Source organism: Hermetia illucens, chromosome 4 (assembly GCF_905115235.1).
Source record: "Hermetia illucens chromosome 4, iHerIll2.2.curated.20191125, whole genome shotgun sequence".
Taxonomy (NCBI): Eukaryota; Metazoa; Arthropoda; class Insecta; order Diptera; family Stratiomyidae; genus Hermetia; species Hermetia illucens.
The window spans coordinates 51,876,461-51,899,335 of NC_051852.1; the positions used below are offsets into that span (position 1 = coordinate 51,876,461).

Genomic DNA, 22,875 nt, shown 5'->3' on the forward strand with positions numbered 1-22,875 from the left:
AACCATACGAAATTGTTTTTCTATATCGGCAATATAGGCATATAAGAACATTCTCCACTTTAAAATTATCTGAGCCAAAGTGTCTTGTAGTGTATATCCAGTATATAAATGATCATTGAGGCTGGACCCAGAAGTAGTTTTTGCAGAGGCATTGAAAACCACTCTGACTTTTGTCGTTTTACTTTCGGCCTTTACCACCGCATGGTGTGGGAGGTAAAAAACGTTTCTATCATCCCCCATCTATGTTGGTACCTCTTTCATGTGGCCTAAATATAAATATTCTTGTTGTACCTCATTATATGCTTTTTTCAGCTTTGGATCTCGATTCAAGCGTTTTTCAAGTTGTTTGTAGATAATCAATGCCTTGTTCCGAGAGTTCCCCAGTGGTGGAACTTTGTTATCGTCTTTAAAGGGGAGTGCTACCAAGTATCTTCCGTTTGGTTCACGGACGGTTGTGGATTGATAGATTATTTCTGGGATTTCTTTTTGATCAGGCTGTTCTGTTTCTTTCTCATTCATATCAAAGAATCGTTCCATTTTTTGTTGAAATTCTGCAGTTGTTATGTTAGCTGATGCGTTGATCAAGTTATTTGTTATTATTGGAATTTTTCCCAATAAAACCCAGCCCAGCTTGGTTTTCTGGGCAAGAAGAACTTCTCCTTTTTTAATTTCGGGCTCAACGATGTGCTCATACACATCGGCCCCTAGTATTGCATCGATATTCATTGAATTTTCAAAGTTTGGATCTGCAAGTTGCAGAGTATTGACCCATGTCGGTCTTTCCAACTTCATGGATTTTTCTGGCAGTGTCATTATGTGCATATCAGTGGATAAGTTAAACTTATTTTCGTACGTTGACGAAATGTGCACATTAATCTTTTTTCTTATTGTAGCAGCATGTATGCCGCCAATACCTGTGATTTCTGCCAATACATTGTATTTTTGCAATCCCAGCCTATTTGCTGCGGCTTGGGTTATAAATGAAATTTGTGAACCGGGGTCAATTAACGTTCCGATGGTAACTTGACCGCCGGTCTTATTGTTCACCTTGATTAGTGCAGTGGCTAGTATGACCGTATATGTTTTTTGCGAATTTTTTTGTTTAGTTGCAAAATTAGAATTTATTGGAGAATTTTTATGAAGCAATGTATGATGCGGGCCATTGCACTCGAAACAATGCAATTTACTTTTGCATTGTAAACTGTTTCCATGTGACAAGCAGTTTAGACATAAATTTTTGCTGTTTGCAAAATCAATTCGTTTTTCGACCTCGAATTGCTTGAATTTCTCGCAAGCAAATAGTCTATGTTTACCCTTACAGAGAATGCAATTGGGTTTTGCGGTAACAGATACGAGAAACGATTTTTTCTTTTGTTGGGGGTGAGTAAAATTATTTTTGTTTTCGAAAATTGTGGGCTTTTGTTTTATTGTGGATAACAGTTGATATCTCTTCAGTAGAAAAGAGCATAGATTTTCGACGGATGTGAAATCTTTGTTGGTGCCCAAATTTTCTTCGAATGATCTGAGTGTTTCAGTGTCGAATTTTCGCATGATAATACGAATTATGATGGGATCCCAATGGCTAGTCGCGTACCCCAAATTTTGTAGACCGGCAAGGCAGTTTCTGATTGTATTGTACATGGATATGACATCGTTTGTGGATCTATAATCCAGCTTTTTAATGTCCAGTATTGAATCTAGGTATTCGGTAGCCACCTGCCGAGGGTTGGAGAAACGTTCTTCCAGAATAAGAAGCGCAGCTTCGTAATTGCTACTTGTGAGCTGGAGATGTGCCACGGCTTCTTTCGCTTCTCCTCGAAGATAACCCAGCAAGTATTGTAATTTTTGGATATTTTTTAGAGTTCTATTCTCGTGAATGACTGATTTGAATAATTCAATGAATTGGCTCCATTCTTTACTAAGACCGGTAAAGAGTGGTATCTGGATTGCTGGGAGTTTCGGTAAGTCTTCACTTAAGTCATAGCGCTGATTTTCATTGGCAGACGGAGTAACTGCCGTTGAAAGACCTTCCGGTCCAAGGCTAGTTGGAATTTTCGTCGGTAACTGATACCGATCTTTTTCCATTAGGTCTTTAAATGAGGCGAACTTGGCTTCCACCTCCTTGTATAATTCGAAGTATGGATCTTCTGGATCCAATAAGAGGAGAAGCTGTTGATGATTCGAGCGAAATATCGAAACAAGCTCGTTAAGCCTGTTGATTTTCCTCGAATAGTATTCGTCAGTTTTACGCGAAGGGCCATCCTTCTTATAATTTCTTTCTATGATTTCTCTTTCTTTCGCGATGTCCTGCTGGTGTTTTAGTAATACTTCCGCCATTTCTCCGCTATTTTTGAGGGTTCGATTGACCTCTCGTTTATCCGGCTCGACGGACCATTTGTTGGTTAGCTTATAGAACGACCGCTCCAGTCGTTGTATAATCTAACTTAAGGAAAGCGATAGGATCCAATTGTAGTAGGATCAAATCACTTGTGGGTAAAGGGAGTGAGGAACCTTTGTGTAAATATTTGAATTATAGAAAAGACTGTTGTTTCTATATCAACGTTATAATCTCACTGATTTTTCTTAAGCTAACAAAGTGTATTTATACATAAATAATCTTAATATTAACTGTGTGAAAAAGAGATAATGTTTACATTGCAAATTTACATGGCATGTGCATTGATTTTGATGGGGTCAGCTATTGATTGAAGAAAAAATTGAACGATCGATCCAATTACATTAAATTACATTTGGATCGGAACGTTATGATAAATTGAAATATGCTAACTTTAATTTTTTTCTAGACGAAATGTGAAACCGGAATGTTGCAATTGATTTTAGTATATTTGAAAATTTATCGATTAAATTTTGAATATGATTATTTTATATTGATATTATAAAATATTGGTACAATGTTGAATGGATTCAACACAGTAAAACCCTCAAAACTGTACAAAGTATTAGAGGTGCATTGAAAAGGTATCCATTCTGAGGGATATAAGACCTAATCTAAACTAATATACTAACTGCTCATGCACTACACGACAGTGAGTGTGTATATGGAAGAAATTAGGCCAAAACTAAATAAGTTAAATTTAGATGGAAGGCCGACTCAAAGTAGTGGCTAGATTGAGCACCTATTTTTGAAACCTAATGAATGGAACGCCTAGATACGTATTTCGATCCTGTCCCCAGGATCTCATCAGTAGGCTTTGAAGAACATGATGTACAAATAAGAAGAGATAAATAACAAGCTAAATTATCCTATAAAAAGGATACCTAACAATAAAGACAATAAGTCAGATATATAATGATAGAAAGAGAAGGAACCAATAAAATTATCAGTTCAATGTATGAAGTAATAAGTAATTGAACGTATTAAACGTATGAAAACACATTAGGAGACTATAAATTAGTGAAGGGAATTATTGAGTTGTGCAAAGGAACAAATTGGGAAATAGAACGACGAAAAAGAGGATTAATGAAAAAAGGAATTACCTTAGAAACAGAGCAGCTAATCCTCATTTGGTGGTTAATGAAACGGAGAAAACACAACACAATTAAAATCCGAAAAAAGGGTGATCTAGGATCACAGGTTAGGGAACACTACATAATTAAGATCGTAAATATGTGTGATATCGGATCACAGGTTAGGAAACACTATTATTAAAGACAACGGGAGACAACGGACAACGGAAGAACATGATCATAATTAGGGAAATCCTAAAACAAACTGACTAAGAATGAAATTAAACATCACTGTAAATATATTCAGAAGCTACAGGAAGACACTGAAAACCGAATAAGAACCGGAAGAGATTGAGAAGAAGTTCACAAAAAGGAATTGTGAGAATTCGAAAAGATCAAGCGATCTATCCTGTGGATGAAAATGAACTAGCTCAACTATCTTGAGAAACAAATTCCCTAGAAACTGCAACTGCGTATTATCTTATACGAGAAAGAATGAAGTACGCAATTGGTTGCAGATAAAGCTTTTTAGTACATAGGGATTGTTTGTTTAGGTCACGTTTGTTTAGGTGATACAAAAGGGTATCATGGAAAAATAAGCTTATGAGCGAAATGGACACAACTGTATTTTCACAAAAATGTTTGAAGATGGTAACTGAAGAAGGAGGATATAAATTACGTATGAGAAAGAGAAGGATGAAAAGTATCAATGAAAGATAATGTCCATAAAAATCATAAGACACAATGACGAAGACAGGTGCCTGGAAATAATATATGAAAATTAAGAATTAGGAAACCAATGTGTTAAATTGTAATTAGGGAAGAACAAAGTAGGAAATTAGTTGTAAAGAAGCAATTTGTCTGAGTATGTTATCGTCTTGTCCGAAGTTTGAGTGTGAAAATTATATACAGTTACTCAAAAAAGTATCCGGACATGACCGTTGTATAGATATTTTCAAAGAAATATAAACAATTGTGGCACATTTGCTTAATGATTATTTGTTATATTTATCTTTGATTGGTTTATAATAAATTTCCAAAAAAAAAAAAATTTCTCAGTTTCCGCTTTAAAAAAAAATAGCTCCGCTGTTAAGTCAAAAAAGTATCCGGACAGAAAGCGTTTGAAGGAAACTTACCCCTTTAATGTAAAATTTAATATCTTGTCGGACCTCCTCGATTTTTTATTACTTCCCTTAGTCGACTAGGCATCGATTTGACAAGTTTCTCACAAAATTGTGGACTGATCGTCGCCCACTCTTCCTTCAAAGCTTTTCTAAGTGTAATTAGACTTGCAATTTCGCAGAATATTTCTAATTGTTTCGACACTTGTAACTTTACCAAACCTCTTTTCCGCCTGAGCTCTCAACTTAACTGCACTTAGTTTGGGGTTTATTTTCATTTTCCGCACGATCCATCTTTCTTCTCGGTCATTAAACTTTCGTGGACGGCCTGATCGCCCTTTCTTATCGATGAAACCCGTTTTTTTAAAGCGTGTAATTATTTCATGAACCGTCGATTTATTCACTTTCACGATTTCCGCGATCGCTCGTATCGGTTTATTGTCCTTGAAAAGATCAATAATAACTTTTCTAACATCACTACTAATCTCCCGCGTTTTCCGACCCATCTTTATTAAACGTGTGTATACACAGAAGAATTAAATGCCCTACTAATCAATGTTTAATCACCATGTTAAATCAAAAGACAACTCAGTTCCAATATTGTACATTTTCCAAGAATTCATCGCTGTCCGGATACTTTTTTGACTTTCATAACAAGCATGTATACATAAATTCTCAGAAAAACAACTGTACTAAAACGAAATGATGATTTTTTTTCGCTCATTCGAAAGTCTTGCTATAAAATATTATTATCGTGGAAAACGAAATTATGTTACTATTTTACAAATCTATGTTTTTCGCATTACAATTCTAAATTAACCATTGTCCGGATACTTTTTTGAGTAACTGTATGTGGATCTTTTATTGTAAGCTACCACGAAGGATAATTCTCACGGAAAATACCCTTTGGTATAACACAAATGAGTTGCAATCTTAATTTTGGTGGAACATCAATTCAGGCTTCGTTCTAGAATGATGTGGTTGCAGATTTCCAGGTATCGCCAGTCATTAATTTCTGTGTACCTTACGTTTACATAATAATTTCTATAATATATCATATGAATTGCGGTTTCGTCTCATCTTCATCACCCCACTGAGCTCTTGAGAGGGCTCGAAAGTCGCAATGAATAATCCCGATTGCGATTTCATCGGGGGGGGGGTCGGGTTTTTACTATGCAGAAACTTCTCTCTGCGCATGATGAGATTCGCAACTGTCTTCAGTTGGAATTCTGGGTGGTCGCCTTTCAATTCTTCCAGGATGTCCACGGGGTCCGTTTCCCTGTGGAGTCCGCGGATAACAATAGACTGGGTGCGAAGGGAGGCGTCCGAGTTGTGGCATTAAGCCCTTGTTCTTTCAAGAGTGCGAAGACCTTCCCGTAATTTTCTGTCGTCTCCGTAAATATGAGGGTCCTGCCAGCCCTCGTATTTTTAAGGGACACTTTTAGCCCCTTATTCTTCAATAGTTTTAGGAACGAGGGTACGTTCAAACCGTACCCAGTTATAGCAGGGATTCTTGATTTTCTTGATTTACTAGGTTGGGGAGTTTAGGAGGGTGTAGCCTGTTTAGGAGCGTTCACAATTTTCGCACTAACCTTAACTTTATTCTGCTCCACCTCCGGACGACGTTTAATGGGTCGCCTTCGTCGATGATGACTTCAGGATATGTTGGTGGCGGTCCCACGCTGTCCATATCGCATGATTCTTGTCGGGTTCTTGATGATTTTTCCATCGTTGCTGGTGCTCCCACGCTGTCCATGACGGTTGATTCGCAATTGTCTGATTTCATCATTGTACTGGCTCGCACTGTCTCTTGCAGTGCTGCTAACTGCTGCTGGAGCTGTATTATCAGCTGTTGTTGGCACTCCAGCTGATGTGCCATGGCTGCTTTCTCACATCGGAGCGCTTCCAGCTCCTTCCTCAGTGTGTGGTCCATTTCTGAGGGGCCCGTGATCCCTCCTCCTCAAATGATAGCTCCCCAGGGAGTATCATTTTCGTCCTCTTGGCGGGCGTTACTGCCCCCAAGCCCGTCTTCTGTCGATGCCGGAATCCTCAGGAATTCACTGAAAGATAGAACAATTATTAGCAAATTTGCACTGTAATATACAGTGTCCAACAATATTGAGATGCACTGAAGCACTCTACTTCCTTTTGATCAAATTGTTTGCTCCACAGAGCACTCCGCTTTACGCTTTCGTCGCTTGGTCACTTTTTAAGATTGTATACTCGCTTCTCCTATTTCCACTCATACAACTCCTATCATTACAAATTTGTAATGATATGAGTGAAAATAGGAGGGTCAGGTCGATCATCCTGAGTAGCCGATAACGACCTAGAGGGCAGAGCTATCCCAAAAATCTAAACAAATTGGCTAAGTTGACCGTGAAGGTCCGCCCACAAAGATTGAAGCTCCATCAAAGTGCTCAGTTGACACGTTCTTGCACGCCTCTGTGCTAGCCAGGCTCGGGAATGTGGGGGGTCCTTTGAGCGCTTTGATCCCTCACGCTTCACTACTACAAAACAACGTGATGCGTGGGTCCGCACCGGATTCTAAAATCGACATTAATCAGGATTTCGCGACGGCCTACCGAATGATAAACAGAACGCGAATTAAAATTGGAAAATAGAAAAGAAATAAAAAAAAACGGCTCGACCGCGCGCGTGGAGCCGTAAGTCTCCGGACCCGAGCGCCGCGATCAAGGAGGGGAAGATCCACGACGGATCACCGTCTCAATTATTGCCTCTTCCGCCTCAGATCTTGTATGAGGCGCGGCCCCTGAGGTTCCCACCCTTCCTTGACATCCTCAGGCCAGTTTATCGTTTTGAGGATGTCCCTTGTAGAAGTTCCGCGGGAGAAAGGAGGATAAGAAAGGGAGGAAGTCCTCAAATTACGATTGGATTATTCAAACATAATTATTCATTATTCAAACAAACTTCTAAACATGAATTATAATAAAAAAAATAAAAATAAACAATATGTTAAATTTAAGGTCAGAATAAAGGAGAAAACCAAAAGAAATATGTGAAAGCAAAAAGAAATAAAATAATAAAAAGAAAATAGAAGAAAAAATAATGACTTAGCACCCTCAGATGTACGCACTGATCCACGTCTTACTTTGAATTGAATTGAAATGAATTTAAGTACATGGTGAACGGTGAATGGCTTTCTACTTGGCCGCGTGAGAAGCCGCGTGTACCTCTTGGTGGCTGCAACAGAAGAGGCCGGCTTATTTCCATGCGGTCTTCTCCTGTCCCAACCAACGGCACTTTCTCACCGTTAGTCCTCCCGTGGCGAGTTCTAAAAAGTGGAGGGTTCGGCGCGCCATCTATTTGTTCGCATTCGCAACATTCGAAATAAATTTCGAATCCTGCCGCGCCACAGTGGTATGCCACCCTTCCATGACTATCGCCAAAAAGTTTCGGATCAATGCGATGCAGATGTAGGATATCGATCAGCCAGGTATGCGGAACGCTATCAAAAGCCTTGGCATAATCGATATAGCAACTAAAGAGATTTCTTTGGCCAATAGATGTTTGTCCTACAACTACCGAGTCGATAATGAGTTGCTCTTTGCAACCCCTTGAGCCAACTCGGCAGCCCTGCTGCTACTCGGACAGAATGTTGTTGGTCTCGAGGTGCGCATTGATATTTCCACTAATAATGGACGTGACGTATTTGTAGAGGTTTGGTAAGCAAGTAATCGGTCTTGTGTCTGCGGGGTCCTGTACCGTGTCCTTCTTAGGGATAAGGTAGGTAATCCCCGCAGTGAGGAAGGGTGGAAATTCCTCCGGCCGACTCATGACCTCATTTATACTGCGTGCCAACCGAATGTGTACACTGGTAAATTTCTTATACCAGAAATTCTGCACTCGATCCAGACCTGGGCCCCTCCAGCTCTTCGAGCTGTTTATGGCTCGTCGAACTTCCTCTTCGGTAACATCCGCGAAATTCATGCCAGGTGTATTGGCATGGCGGGTGCCTTCGGCGGTGATCCACTCAGCATGCTGGGCGGGTAACCCCCAAAGTCCAGGCAGATACTCTTTCGCTTCCGTCATCGAGAACTGTATTATCTGGACGCTCTGTTGGGATTCGTTGAGAGATCTGAAAAAGCTCCGCTGGTTCCTTGCGAATGTTGCATTCTGGACACGTGTGGAATGACTTTTGCCATACCGTCGTAACCGACTGCATATGACAGAAAGTTTCTGTTTTAGTGTGTCCAGAATTTCAACTACGGGTGTCTCACTGGGGATGGCATAGTTCCGGTAAACCCTCTGCACTTTATTTCTCACCCGTCTGTTGGCCCTGCCAGTGCTGATCTGAATCAGTCTAGCAATGTCTTGTCTTAGTGAGTCCCGCCGACGTTCCAGACGAATTTTCCATGGTGGATATCTTTGGTCACTCAAAGCAATAACACGAAAGTGAATCTTCTGACCGCACAATCTGATAGCCGCAACTGCACCACAATACACAAGTGATTGTAGCTGCAACAGCGACATATCAGCACACGGCCAAGATACAATCTCATCATTGATTTGAGATAGAATTCCCGGAGTTGCGGGAGATGCATAGAGCTTGGGAACACCTGGTCTGTGCAAAGGATCCATATCCGAGAATTCTATACACGCTCTTTGGAATTCGTCCCGAACCTCAGTGGAAATCTCAGCTGGACGGTGGGGAAGAGTGCTTCGGCAAGTACTGAAACTGTTGCCTGCAGTGCGGCGTGGTGTTGTTGATGCCGCCGTCTCTGCCCCCATCGACTCTCGGTCACCAGTTTCCCTGATGACTTCAAGCCGAATAAAGCGATACTGGTCTGCGGCTCGCTGCACAGTCACGTGCGCGAATTACGGGAAACGCTCAACGAATCTCTGGTCAACAAGGGGCGATGATCTACCCGCCCCCACCGTTATTTCGTGGTAGGAGCGGATGATGAAGAGGTTAATTTCTTCAGTCCATTTCATCCGCTACCTACGCGAACCTGCTGATGTGGTCGCCACAGATTGTGGCTGTGCTCCTGGTCGTCGTGGCGCCTAGACGTCAAACCGCCCCACGACTAGCGGTTTCAAGGCCGTGCTGTCCATTACGGGAGCCCGACCAAGTCACCAAGTCAGACGACTCCCGCCGGTTATCCGTACCGGACCTCAAATTTCTCCTTCTTCACATGGGATGGATTTGCATTTTATACCTAACTGCCAGGTATGGGGATAGCTTCTTCAGGGAGTAAACTGCAGGACTGCAAAGTTCCTGCACTTTCCTCACCTGCCCCCTGAGGCGCTGCGGTGGCGTACAGCCATTCAGACTGAAGCTATCCCTCCCTCCTTCTTTCACAACCGGGCTTGGGCCGGCTACGGCGGAGTTTCTCTGTGATTATTATTGTAATTGCGACTGGGTCGATTATTATTATTATTATTATAGATATTTCGATTATTACTGTTACGTTGATTTTGGTTATTCCTATGACCATTCCGCGGGTCATTATGGTAATTATTATTGTTATTACGCGGTTGATTATCATTGTCGATATTTTGATGAACTTCAGATAATATGTTGTAAGCTTGATCTAATGTGGTGCAATTTCTAATTTCTAACAAGTATGCCTTGTATTCAGGAACTAACGACTTAAACGTTCTTTCGTTTCTGATTGGGCTAAATTCAACATGTGTTGCTTTTTATGGGTCTTGGATAAATTTTGTGTTTAGTTTATTTAACAAAGAGTTGAGGGTGGTATAAATGTCGTCAATAGACCTATTACCATTACTCACCTTATGCATTTTATTTATAATCCTATTGTAACTTTCATTTACGCCAAAGATGAAGATTAAAGCTGCTTTGATGTTCTGCCAATTTCGTTCGCTAACTTTCTGAATTGCATCTCTAGCTGCTCTTTGAATTCTGTGAAGTATCAGCCTGAAGATGTATGATTGCCCGTTTCCGGGCTGCGTCAAAGCCAATAATGTATTCACTTCGTCGATCCAGGTGTTCAGTGAGTATTCACTGGTGTGTCCAGTATAGACTGGTAATCGTCTAGCTTTTTTGATAAGCTCTTGGAATGGTAGTTCCAATGGTAATTGTGGGTTCACCATGGTTGATTTTTTGTCTTCACTTGTGTTTTTATTATTTGTTAAGAACAGGTCTCTTAAGAGGTTAATGGTCTAAGAATACTGTTCGGTTTTTTATCCGTGTGAATTTTCTTCACAAGGGTTGTTAGATATTTTCTATTAACAACTCTGTGCACTTCAAGTTAATATTTTTATGAGTCAAAGAAGTTGTTCTTCTTATGACTGAATATTCACTTTGTTAGAGCACTTTTATTTGAGTAGGTTGTTTATACATTTAGAAGTTTTTCCTTCATAAATCCGTACGACTGCGCCAGTTATAATTCCGTTCTCCGAGATTATTAAAAATATATATTAATTGGACAAACAAATGTGGATATTTATATGCTGAATGCGCTTGGCTTGCAATATTTGGATATTCTTATCTGGATAGGCCAGATGTTTATAAAGATATTATTTTGGGTTGTGAGATTAATTTAATGCAAAATGTCAACTAATGCAGAATGATACATTGTCGCAGTTCTTGGAGGTAATTCATTTTTGCAATGATGGAGTTATGTGGGTGTCTTTATCGGGGTGAGGAGTGGATAGGCTATGAGGAATATGTGAGTCATGTGTAACTCGCGCGACGGCACCGCAGCTAAGACTGCTACTAAATTCGAATGCGTGGGATCCTAGTTTTAGAGACTAGTATAATAGTATAGTAGAATAGTAATTAGATATTAATACTTTTCTTGATAATTTTGCTTTTCTTGAAACTTTAAACAGATTAGGAGCAATCTTTCAATGAAAATCCTGGCTCTTGGCTTCTAATTGCGTAATATATTTTTCAAATACCTGCACTGCATAAGGCAGGTTCCAAATAAAAATATAATTTGTTGAGTGGACAAATTTTAATTGAATTTATTTACTTTATACTATTGATTCCAAAATATTTGTATACACTCTATTTACATATATATGTATATGGTTGCCATATACCCCTTAGCCCGGTCTAGCGCGTCAACCACACCTACGCGCCATCGTTTGCGATTACCTGAAATGCTCTTGCATCTAAGCGTTCAATAAAAAAAACGCGAAGTTCAAATCCGGAGTAATTAAGCTTTATTCAATAAGTATGCGATGTACAGAATTTGCTTAAAGACCGGAGATTTTCGATAAGTTGTCTTAAATTTATCGTTTCGACAACTCACTACATACTACGGCCCAGTCAAGAAGTTTGTTATGTAAGCGGAGTTACTCTCCTTGGCCTACTTTGGCATGTGCATGCATGTTTACGAAAATTTTCACACACAACAACAACGACCTTTCCCACATTCATCCCATCTAAGCTGCCACTTAGATATTACACTCTCGTCTAACAACTTTTTGACCGCAAGCGGCCCTAACCCATCCACTTGGTTGCAACTAACTAAATCTGTTTGCAGCAAAGGTACGCCCCTACTGATCTTGTAGGCCGTGGCACGCCGGACTACCTCCAGATCAAGAGGAGGAACACCCAACAAGACCTGCATGGCGTCGGTCGAGACCGTACGACACACTGGAAGACACTCTGACAAAGCCACTCGCTGACAAGCGTAGAGCAGCTTCCTGCCCCTCATCGTCAGCGCCAAATCACACAACATAGGGGACCCATACGTAGAACATGCAAGGAAGAGCCCTACATAAATGGATCTAGCAGCACTCCTGCTTAGACCGCAATCACACCTCATCACTCGCCTCAACATACACACCAATTTAGTCAACCGTAGCCTGAGCTCGCGCAGGTGCGCGACCAAAGACATGCGTTACCCGATCGTGACTCCCAAGTAGACCCTCCGTTCAACTTTACGCGAGGCGGACGACGTAGGATGCCTTTAAGCATCATCGCAACGGTCTTCTCCGTTGAGATCGCGACACCGACTTTACTGGATCACGCGTTAACGATGCGCATGTATTCGGCAGCCTGCTGCTCGAGCTCAAGGCGAGTGCTCCCCTCAACAAGAATGAGGAGATCATTCGCGTAGGCAACACATTCAGCCACGGAAGAAAGCTCACCCAACAGTTCGTCCATCATCAGGTTCCATATAAATGGACCCGCGATAGATTCCTGGGGGCAGCCGCGCTCAACATTCACCCACACACGCTCATTGACACCTTGGACGAATGCTCTTCTGCTATGGAAGTAGCTCTTCCACAGAGCTAATTCCTGGCAGTCACACAAATTTTTGACAACACAGACGACCAACTTAGGTAGTCAAATGCGCCTTTGAAATCAACAAAGAATCCAAGGCCGTACTTGCGAGGAAAACGGACAACAAAATTCTTAACATGCATCAAGGCGTCGTCAGACGTCAGATGGGATGATTTCATCCCCAGTCGCTGGACCATAATCCTCTCCAGGACCTTGCCAAGGGCCGGGAGAAGAGATATCGCCCTATACGACCGAGGACTACTCTTATCCTTCTCTGGCGACTTCAGGAGCACAACCACCCTGGCAGTCTTCCAGAATGCAGGGAAATACCCCTCCCGTAAACAACAATCAAACAGACACTGGACATGAGATCGGATGGCCTGCCAGATGGCTTTGCACATCTCGCCTGTCATCCCATCCCAGCCAGGTGACTTCCGAGACCTCACAACTCGCCAGGGGAGGAATTTCTTCCACTTCCTGAGCGCGACCGTCCGGAGACACCGAAGGCTCGGATCTCGGAAAGAGTTCACCTAGCAGAGCACAAACACTGTCATGCTTAGTCAGCAGGGGTTCTCCGTTCACCATGATGCCAGCAACGTCGTGACTTCGCTTCCCTCTGCAGGGGTAGACCCTACCCCAAGGATCATTGCAGTGCTCAACGACGAATCGCCTCCAGTCGTCTTTCTTCGACTCTCTTAACAACACCTTATACGAGGACACACCTCGCCTATGGGCGAGCCTAAGCTGGTCAACATCAACAAAATAATGAACATCACTATCACGACGCGCCTTTTGGAATCTCTTCCTCAGGCGACGGACCTCCCTCCGTTTATTACGAAGGGCATTCGTCCACCACGTGACCTGCTTCCGAGCCCTCCGTACGGGCTTCGTCAGCATGTCATCATTCACGCTACACATCCACTAATTCAGTAACGCCACCTTTTCATCCACAGACAATTGAACAAACTCAGAGAGGGGTGAGCGGCCGGCTAACTCCTCCATCCGAGCGACATATTCACCCCAGTTACACCCGCGCGTATTCCAACGCACCGGCATAAGCGGGGGAGAAACACTCACATTCGCATCCCTATTGACCAGCACGACCTCAATAGGAGTGTGATCACTAACACTGCATCCATCCAACAATTTCCAAGACTGGACAAACGACTTTGCTGCAAAATTAACACATCAATATCACTTACGCCCCTGGAGCTTTCAAACGTGTAAACATTTGACGGGACATTCAGACAGAACAAATCGTGCTTAATCAACACTTCGGACAATACCTCCCCCCTACGTATAGCACGGTGGCAAGATGTGCGCAAGGCAATCTTGTTGTGCCACATAGGGGAGACCGCATTCGCGTCTATTCCCAGGATGAATGGCGTTCCACGAATACGTGGAACGACTTCATCCAGGTACGCAATATACAGCTCCAGGTCGTCTGTAGGTGGACAGTACATACTCAAACAGTACCACCGTCCTAAAGGCCCCGTGATTCAGACACATACGCTCCACTCATTAGTGAGACTCTCAACACAGACGCAGTCTAGACGCATATCATTTACGACAACGGCCGCCTTGGCCGACTCCCTAGCAGTGAACACCCGCATGTCGCCAGGTAAGCCTCTGACGCAGTCATTGACTGCCCAGGGTTCCTGCAACATAGCCACGCTAATGCTATTCTCGCGCATGTGCTGGCCGAGATCATACATCAAGGCAGCCGCCCTGGCGCAGTTTGAGCGACATGGCGCTCAGTGACGTGCAGCGTATATGGGGCGCATAATCGACCGGAGCATATGCCCGGCCGGAAGTCCCCGGAAGGCACAGTTCCTACAGTGCACGTCGTTACTGCACGAGGAGGCCATATGGCCGCTCTATGAGCAACGAGCGCACACATGATCCTTCGCCTTGCAATCTGCGACCCTATGGTCGAACCCAAGGCAACGGAAACGAAGCTGGAACCATATCATGTGATCTAGCCCGATAGCTAAACCACTTAACATAGACACGCTCAGCGGCGGTCAACCTATCTATTACTGCTGGAGTACCTTCCAGCACAACATTACTAACTGCCTCCGGACCCGCGCCAATCGGACGGCTCACTATTTTTACTTCTTTGCGGAATCGCTCCGCAGACATCTCCTTCACGAGATGGTTCTCGTGGATCTGCTGCATCAGCTCATCAGCACTGATACAGCAGTGAACGTCATATATAATGACCCTCGGCCCAAGTTTCTGGGTCACAGCCACCTCCAGGCCGTGTTCTGAGAACTTGGGGTTCTCTACCACCTTCTTACGTTCCTTCTCGGAGGGCACCCTAAGGGCCATTCCCATATTTCAACGGATTCACATTGTGAACCCGCACTCCTAACGCAGGAGCCACCTCTCTCATGACCCTGTTTCTTCCTCTGGACGTCAGCCAGGATCTTTTTTATCGCTTTTTGTAGGTCAACCTTCTTCACTGTCGGTTGCACAGCATCATCATCTTCAGAGGAACTAACGCACTTACCTGCTGGCTCCTTAAACTTTCCGAACGGCATCCCTAATTTTTTTAGGGCGGCAACCCTTTTTCCCCACTTTTTTCGACCTAAAAAACTGTTACGGCAACCCTAGCCAAAGAAAACCGAACATTTTTCCGGGCGGCAACCCCGACACAACACTACACCAAGTGACCCAAAAGGTCACAATATATTACAATAATGTACCGCAAACGGTCACCACTAATGGGCTTGTTTACTCGCACTCAAGAAAACAAAGCACCACAAAGGGTCGCTTAATCACTTTGTTTACGACTAATGTCGTAAACAACTCACCAAGTCACTGAGTAACACAATCGAGTCACCGTAATTAAATTCACCAATTTCGATTTCCGCAGATTTCGAAAACGCGTCTGTTCACTGCAAGAGCTAGCCGACGACCACGAGGGTGCAGCAAGAAGAAGGGTACCGCTCCGCGCGGGCCTCCTGTTATATCGCCAGATATATCATCGGTGGGTGCGTTCCGTGCGACGCACTGCCGGCAATGCAGTGCGTGGGTCGCGTCTTCACAGTAGAAAGGTTCAACGTTTATATATTTTATTCTTTTAACTATAGGAATATGTTTCCTCTTCAGCCCGACATTTTTAGCATTTCCAATACCTGCCAGAGCAGGTGCGACAGACATCTTAATTTAGAAGAAAAAACAAAAATGTCCACGATAACTGGGGCATTAGAATAAATATTGCATGGTAATTTACCACAAAAGCTATAACCTTCAATGCTTCAGAGAGAAAACGCTATCAGCTCATGTGGTAGGCACACTTTGCATGAGTCATTTTCATTTCAGTCACAGACGAAAATATATAGAGGGCTCTAGCTTTGATAGGATCTATTTAACATTTGATGCTTTCATGTGATGCAGGAAGTACTTCATTCTGGCTTATCTGGAAGATATAGGAAATTTACTTACAGAATAATGACATCATTTCTGAAACTCTTTGGTAAGGTAATCGGCAAGTCTTGTTCCGATGTGTCTTCTTATGACGCCGAATTATCTGCCATCGTCTGTCAGTTCTTTAAGTGGATTCTTGGTTTGGTAGATATCTAATTTAGTGATTGTTCGCTTTACTCACCTCAATAGGGGGGGGGGGGGGGGATATCTAATTTAGTGATTGTTCGCTTTACTGTTTAGAGAAATTAAACAGATATACACTTGCAAGTTTGAATCTATACACATATGTAATAGAGAACCAATGAGTAGAAATAATTCTCATATTCTGTTGAACCTTTAACTTAGCAGTAGGAATTGTTGAATGTACATCTTAAAAATGTCGGTTCATCAGTCCAGTTAGTCTATATATTTTGGCAGTAAATTGAATGTGCTATTTTCCAGTAATTAACACATATTTAACTTTCCATAAATTAAAAAATTCTTTTGAAATTTATAGTTGTAAACAGTTGCGTTGTTAGGTGTATTGATAACCCCAGCTTTGAGTGGGTGCATAATATACGAGTCCGTATCTGAGGATTAAATTTCTGTTCCAAGTAACATCCATCAATGGTCGCCTATAGTGATAGGTTCAGAAATTATTAAATATCAAATGCTGTACTATTTATATAAGCTTTGGTGGGAAGTGCGGTTGCTATTTTGTTCCATCTGTGAGATGGGTGCAGATTTGAAAAGGAGAGACTATTAGTATCGTTAGTTTAAACACATTTTTCTAAACTAAAAATGATGAAAAATATAACATAAGAACGATAAGTCTTTTGAAAACCCATTGCGGTGACAAAATCCGTTGACTCAGTTTGTAGTCATAAAATATATATTTACTTGTATATGCCATATTTATATACTAGATATCGCAGGAAGTGCATAATTTGTCTTCATCGGAATATCCTGGCTTGCAAACGTCCAATTCTTTTCGGGAAGTGTATTTCTCTAAAACTTGACAAGATAAAATACTCACATTTTTTAAGACGTCGATACCATCTATTTTTTTGTAATCATGATCTTTTTCTTGGAGCCTTTCTCTATTCATCATAGGACCTAAATAATTTCCTGATTGTTCGCTTTACTTATTCACTATAATTACGTCAACATGAATAAAAAAAATTGTAATTACCTTAAATATTTTATTCAAAGTTTCCTTCCAAACATTATAAAAATGAAACTTTTGAAAATGTAAAAATATAAATCACCAACGATCGAACATCTGGAAGGTCTTTTATGCCATGAATAATTAATACATCGCTACTCTCATGAGGATACGTATGTGACAATCAATCTGAAGGAACCTCCTGACATGAGGTCAAAAGACTGAAGTCATACGGTTGACTTTCTTATTGGGGTTATAGAGCACTGCATGGGCCCTGAGTTCAGCACACAAGCCAGAGTATTACACAAGCTCCAAAGACTGGCTTGCGTGCGTATCAGTGGAGCAATCAGGACATGCCCAAAGGCATCCCTGGATGTCCTTCTGGGTTTAACCCCTCTCTATCTGCACATACAGATGCAGGCAAGGAGGGCGATCTTCAGGATGGCCGGGGTTATCAATGAGGCGGGCAGTTGCCTTAATCGAAGGAAGATTGAATTTTTTTCTAGCCGGTACCACGAATGATTGATACCATGTTATAACACGACAATAAGGTTTCACTTCAATAAAAAGTTTGAAGCACGTTAGTGTAATAAGGCAAACCGGGAGAACGTGGCTGTACCACACGACTAAAACCAGCAACTGATTACTTCGTACACTGTTAAGGGAAAGTCGCAAGACGGACCCCTCACAGCAGAGGGAACGGGTGTCGGGGTCGTTGGTCCAATAAAAGTGTACTTGGAGCCAATGGGTAAGCACACTAGCATATTCCAGACGGAAATATACGCAATAGACAGATGTGCCTCCTTCAATCTAAAAAAGAACTACAGTGGACAGCACCTTGCTATTTTGACCGACAACGAAACGGCGATCAACGCACTTAGGTCCAACCAGGTGAATATGATTGGCTTGCACAATAAAGTCTGCATACTCTGGGGTTCTTGTTAGCACTGATGAAGGGAAAAAGTGATTCCCGAAATATATCTTCCTCTCTCCGGACAAAAAGTGGTTCCTGAAATATCCCTCATCTCTTCATCAGTGCTAGCAAGGAGACTTATTAGCACTAATAAAAGGAACAAGTAGTTCCCGAAATATCGGTATTTGCAAGCTATTAAATAGTACAAGCGAATGGAAAAGGCAAGTATTAATTATTTCAGGTAAAAGATAAATTGCCAATTTTCTCCAAACAAGTGGTACTATCCACCATGAAAATTTCCACCGTTATGAACCTACAAATTATCCATACTTTCCATCAGTGTAAAAATGTTTAACAAATTTCTATGCCTAGTAAAATTTAAATAAATTATAGTACAATTATTTGAATAGAAAATGTATTGTAAAAGGAAAAATCGTACTTACCCCATAGCTGGTTCATGTCGTTAATTCATGATGAATGTCATAATCACTAATTTTCACTTTTAGATTATTATTATAATTATTAGTCTTATTTGCTCGGCGTCCCGTCGCGTTCGCTGACACACACGTCCTTAAGATTCTACTGAGGGCCTTGCAATACTCGCAATATCAGTTCAAATTATAAGTTCCGTTCCCTGACTCACACGAGTTGTGGTCAGCAGCGAATCCTCCTAAGATTCTGCTGGGGGCCTTGCAATACCCGCAATATCAGTTTTTCTGGCTCATACGTCGGGTGGTCAGCAGCGAATCCTCCGAGGATTCTGCTAAGATCAGAGCGAGATTTGCGACACGATTTCGGTTACGAATGTAATTTATATAATTCGTTTAGCCACGCGAAAACAATTATCACTTGCACATATTGGGGGGGGGGGGGGAGGTGAGGAAGTTATAACCCTACTACAAATTAAAAGACAAGTGCCTATTCCTAACCAAAGTAACGAGGGGGCCAAGTACAATGCTAGCCGCAACGGGGAGAACACGAGGATCATGCGCTCATATGTATAAGGACGATATATCAATGCTTAGGAACAAAGTTACTTCTCACTAACTCGACGCTACACATTGAAATGCAAAGAAAACGCAGTTTCAGTTTTTTAAAAATCCCCAACCTACGTTCGACAATTCGAAAAGCAAAATCATTAGCCACCTCGTTTTCCTCAATCAGCAAACCCTGTAGGAAATACGTTCACCCCAAATAATTATAGACCACCTCACCCAAACTTTAACCTTGTCAATTTTGGAGATTCAATCCAATGGTGTCCGGGTAGCTGAGTGGTTAGAGCACTAGGCTACCGTACGGAAGGTCGCGGTTCAAATCTCACTGGTGACAGTGGAATTTGTATCGTGATTTGACGTCGGATGCCAGTCGACTCAGCTGTGAATGAGTACCTGAGTCAAATCAGGGTAATCATCTCGGGCGAGCGCAATGCTGACCACATTGCCTCCTACAGTCTACTGTAGTGTACCGTTACGGTCTTGAATGAAGTGCTCTAACACACTTCAAGGCCTAGATCCAATATGGATTGTTGCGCCAACGATTATTATTATTATTATTTTCCGGCGCCGCGAACAATAGAGTTTCCCTTCCGGCACGATCTGGACGGCATCATCACTATCAAGACGTTCACTTGACGTCGAAAATTTGGCCAGGCGACAACAACTGGAAGTTGGGGGTCTTCAGAGCAGATCACCCACACTCAGAGTACCTAGAGAGCACGTACCTTCACTCCTGCCAGCACACAAGTCCGATGTTAGCAGCCATCAGTTAGTGTCTTGTCACTTGGATCACTGGCACCCGCCGGCTAACTGCTGCAGCAATCGACCCAAGCACGATTCCCACGTAATGTACAATACGTCCTCGTCATCTAATTGCAGCACCAACATCAGCGGTATCTTCCAATCATCACGTCGGGATCACCACTTTACCGTCGTTCGGCTTGTCGGTCCACACAAACGTAGATGTTTGCTTCTCCATCCTCCATCCTCCGTCCCTCCGTCTCCAAACCAGCGGAACTTTTTCATCGCCTGCTCTCCACTCCTGTGGCGAGTTCTAAAATGCGTGGAGAGCGCCGGTGCACCATCTACCCGCTCGTATTCACAACATTCGAAATGAATTTCGAATGCCGCGAATCCTGCTGCGCTATACTTCCACGAAATATGCGGTCCAGGTCCATCGGCGGAGATACGTGATTACAGCATCGTTACTGGTGATTTTTTTATCGTTGGCGCGACGCAACCTTCATTATACCGTTCTGATGATCTCTAGTTTAGAGATTGCCCAAAGCGTCTGGCATTGAATCCCGAATGTGGAGCAACTCCCTAGGTGAACTGAAACTCTGTAAAGTGGATGATAATACATATATTCTGTCTGACTGCTCCCATGTAATTCCAGCGGATAATAATGCAACTCAGATTACAATAGTGTTACAGTTATTTATTACATGTATTACTTAATTTTCGAACAATTTTAATAATAATTACCATGGACTTAGGCTCTCCCGAAGTACAGCACAGAGTTCCAATTGGCCACCCGTCATATTCGAAACCTAAATACGAATCCGTCAATCTCCGGTTGTTTATTGAACTTAATTGCAACGTTGATGTTGTTGACAAACTATCTAACAATTCTACCGCTACTTTGTACACCTGCCATTGGCAAGTGGGATAACATCTGGACGGGAAATCGCAAACTCCTTTTCATCTATACGGTTTCTAGAAAATTGTAATTTAGTGATTGTTCGCTTTATTTATTCGTTACAAGTACATCAACATATGAATAAAAAAGTAGTAATTTGATGAATGTCTTGCCACTTTACACATATTCACATTTAAATCTAGATTATCTATTACAAACATTTATCCAATGTTTTTTTTTTTTAAATTCTTAATTTCTTGGAGATAGGGAAGTATAGATCGTCGATATTTGAATTAGTATTTCTGGAAATATTTTTCTTTGATCAATATGATTTTAAGACTTTTCCTTGGTTCCAAATAGTCTAATCATGGGGGGCGGACGACATTGTGTGAGGAATTTAAAGAGAAGGTTCCTCAAAGTAACATCAATGGCTTGGTTTGCATAGAGAATATACATGAGAGAGAATGTATATTTGGTATGATGGAAGATCCCATCATACGACGAAACCGTATCTAAATAAAGAGCGAATTAGCAAAACAGTTTTATTTGCGGTTGTGTCGAGGATGGGATATCAACTTAAGGGGGAAAACCACATTAGGAGCCCTTTTATCGCGTACTTTTTTTAGATATTTTTTAATAGGAAGAATCATTCGGAGTTCAATCAAATTTGGACATTATATTAGTCATATTCCGGACCACGTTTGAGAATTTCTTTTAAAAAGCTAAAAAAGTTCCGCTAAAGGTCGTTACTGGAGTTTTCCAACTGCGGGACGTGTAGCGACTCCAATTTTTATCTGAAACAAAAAAGCTTTTAATTTTACATCACTAATTTATTTTCTAAGAATATGGACTTCAATGCAGCTGAAAATAATCAAAATAAATGTTGCAAGTGCTCAAAAAAAATATTTCGACTTTCACCATTTTTTCACTAATTACGCAAAAAGCACCCTTAAAAATATGATTTAATTTTGACAGAAATCCTACCTCCAAATTTCATAATCATCGATTTATTACTTTTTGAGTTAGAATTCCCGCAAATGTGAAAAACGTGGTTTTGAGAAAAATACGTTTGGAAAATTCCCTTTCGGATATCAAGGCATTTATCACTATTAATTACGAATAAAAAACAGTTACAATAAATACAAATGCCTTCGTATAAGGGACGGACGCATTGTTGATAGTTGAAAAAAAATACTTTTGCATTATTGCATATATTCTTTAACCAGTTTACTACCAAGTGTATTTCAACAGTGCATCTTCACAGACCAGGTAATAATTTATTCATTTTTGTCTGGTATTGTGGGTTTTGGTTGTCACTGGGTATCTTAGAAACTCATAATAAAACTATTTTGGCTTTTTATTTGGGATGCATCGCCTAAAATTTAAGCGTCTCCACCATAATACTAAAGTTTCATCCAAAGACAGATTTTCGCCAGGATCATAAATGCACTTTATTACGTAAGATGTGTACCATTACTACTTACTAGCGCAGACGACCGCAAATGGAGTTATAATTGAATTCAGTTAAACCGACTTTATACATTTTATAGACGGTCGTACGTGAAAACCCAGTTGACAGATATACGTAACTCTTGGCAGCGAACGTGTTAAGATTATTATATCAAGAACATTTTTACCAAATTTTATAAGAATCGGAGGGTTAGTAATTATGGCTATTTTTTTACGCATTATAATGATGTTGTGGAAGAAATAAGACAAACATAACGATTTTTATTTTCGAAATTTTATAATATACGAATATTAATTATGTAATTTAATATGTTATATAAAAAAACACTTGATTATGTTCCCAGCCCCAATAGTTGACTTGAAGCCAAGTATATTCCTTTTTGCTCTAAACATTACAAGACTTATAAACATTTTCTAAAGGATAATTTCACGCTTCAATCTACTGTAAAAACATTGCTAAAGATAAAGT

At 41.4% G+C, this 22,875-nt stretch overlaps 3 protein-coding genes across 4 annotated transcripts in view; 1 reads left to right on the forward strand and 2 right to left on the reverse strand.

Moving 5' to 3' along the window:
* Positions 1-22,875, forward strand: part of LOC119653739 (cyclin-dependent kinase 2-associated protein 1-like) — a 217,374-nt gene that overhangs the window by 72,503 nt on the left and 121,996 nt on the right. The gene's annotated exons all lie outside the window — the stretch shown is intronic.
* LOC119653933 lies at positions 241-2,337 on the reverse strand. The gene has a single exon (XM_038059093.1). It carries the CDS (start codon positions 2,335-2,337, stop codon positions 241-243), a length of 2,097 nt encoding a protein of 698 aa, XP_037915021.1.
* LOC119653740 lies at positions 5,842-15,721 on the reverse strand. 2 transcript variants are annotated; one of them, XM_038058664.1, is made up of 2 exons: positions 15,326-15,721; positions 5,842-6,649 (listed from the first exon to the last, which is right to left on the reverse strand). In XM_038058664.1, exon 2 carries the CDS (start codon positions 6,520-6,522, stop codon positions 6,163-6,165), a length of 360 nt encoding a protein of 119 aa, XP_037914592.1. In that variant the 5' UTR covers positions 6,523-6,649; positions 15,326-15,721; the 3' UTR covers positions 5,842-6,162. The 2 variants fall into 2 exon arrangements, with proteins under 2 accessions (XP_037914592.1, XP_037914591.1); XM_038058663.1 differs by lacking the exon at positions 15,326-15,721 and adding an exon at positions 10,347-10,540.